The 1,687-nt window shown below is 59.9% G+C and overlaps 1 protein-coding gene across 1 annotated transcript; it reads right to left on the bottom strand.

Annotated features, from left to right (window-relative positions):
- Positions 1–191: 191 nt before the first annotated feature.
- EMIHUDRAFT_256339 (hypothetical protein) lies at positions 192–1,496 on the bottom strand (the record flags this gene model as incomplete). Its single annotated transcript, XM_005768167.1, has 4 exons — positions 192–356; positions 440–577; positions 640–696; positions 825–1,496. The coding sequence occupies 4 exons, from the start codon at positions 1,494–1,496 to the stop codon at positions 192–194; spliced, it is 1,032 nt and encodes a 343-aa protein (XP_005768224.1).
- Between the last annotated feature and the right edge of the window lie 191 nt (positions 1,497–1,687).

A 1,687-nucleotide genomic window follows, 5' to 3' on the forward strand; every position in this document is an offset into this window, starting at 1 on the left:
TGGGGGTGTGGGGGTCCGGTGAGCGTTTATGTGTATGAGAGCGTGTGTGTGTGTGTGAGTATGTGTGTGTGTCTGTGTGCGTGTGAGTGAGTGAGTGTGTGGGTGTGTGTGTGTGTGTGTGTGTGGGGGTGTGGGCGGGTCTTTTTGTGTCCGGGTCTGTTTGCCTGCGGGTCCTTTGATTTTGCGGGGGTTTAAGGGGCCCCCCCCAGCGGGAAGGGGAGCTCGAGTTTGGGGTGGGCCCCCCCCTCCTGCATGTGGTACCCGGAGACGGAAATCGAGTTGAACTTGGGCATGTGCTGCCCCTGATTAATGAACGAATTCCCGAATGAACGAATGAGCTTGGGCATTTGCTGCCCCTGGGCGGGGGAGGGAGCCCCCCCCCCCCCCCCCCCTCCTCTCGCAAGCAGCGCGCCGTGAAGGCCATGATGTCTGCGACCACCCGCATCGATGGCTCGGGCGGGTAGATGTACGTGTTGCGGACCATGAACTCCTTGAGCACGTCGTTCTGGATCGTGCCGGCGAGCTGCTCCGCCTTGACGCCACTCTCCTCCGCCGCAACCACAAACATGGCCAGCACCTACCAGCGGCCACCACCAAACAGAGGCCTCGCACGGGGCTAGACAGCCACCCGGCGGGGACCGACACAGCGCCGCGCGCCGGAAGGACGGCGCCGTTCATCGTCATCGAGACGGAGACCTGTCGGCGGGGGAGTGGCGACGTCTCGAGGCGTGCGCGCGAGAGGCCCGGCCCTCCCCTCCTCCTCTCCTCCCCTCCTCCCTCTCCTCCCGTCCTACTTCTCGTCCGCTCCTAGGCTTGATGTTGACAGCTCGTAAGCCCTTCGGATAGAACTCAAGCAGGATGTAGTAGACGGGATGCGTTCGGATGTATTGGACGCAACCCTGTAGCACGTGGTACTCGTGGCCCTGGGAATCAATCTTGAGGATGAACAAGCCTTTGTCTTCCTCAGCCAGCATTCTATCAAGCGTCACTAGTGGCACCGTAACAGTCCGGATGCGTGATCCTCGCGGAATGGCGTCGGCGCTCAACGAACTGGCTTTGCCCGAACGGTCGAGAGTAGTTCGCTCGGCCACCAAGAACGGAGCTGATCCCGTCACATTTGACACCGCTGCGTGCGTTGGAAGAACCGTACCCGCTTTGGCGCTCCGAAAGCCAACGCTGTCATTGGCCACACTGATTCCATTCTGCTGCAGGTTTCGCAGCATGCGGGCGTACACGATCGGGCTTGGCTCGAAGCTGTACACGCGGTGGCCCACCTTTGACCCTGGCATCGTGAAGTCGGTTCCATCATTGGTCCCAACGTCAACGATGGGAAGTCGGCGCCACGTGCTAGGCACCGCGTTCGAAGACAGTAGGCTCATGATCTCATTGTTCTGGAAGGTACCAAATAAGGATAGCGCTGACGATATGTAGTTGGACGTGCCACATGCACAGGCAAGAGAGAGCTGCAGGAGGAAACGGCGCAGAGAACCGGGCATCGTGGGCGAGGCCTGACAAGGCCGTGATGCAATCGAAGTTCGCCAGGCTTCAGCACTCAGCTGCAATAGGTGACGCGCGGTGCGCGCCTAAGCACGAGAACAGGAAACACTCGCAGCGACACATAAAAGGCTCCGCATTACGCGATTTCTTTTTCTTCTTTTTCAAATTTCCTCATCCTAGCGCGCTGCGT

Source organism: Emiliania huxleyi (assembly GCF_000372725.1).
Source record: "Emiliania huxleyi CCMP1516 unplaced genomic scaffold EMIHUscaffold_4666, whole genome shotgun sequence".
In the NCBI taxonomy this organism is placed as follows: Eukaryota; Haptophyta; order Isochrysidales; family Noelaerhabdaceae; genus Emiliania; species Emiliania huxleyi.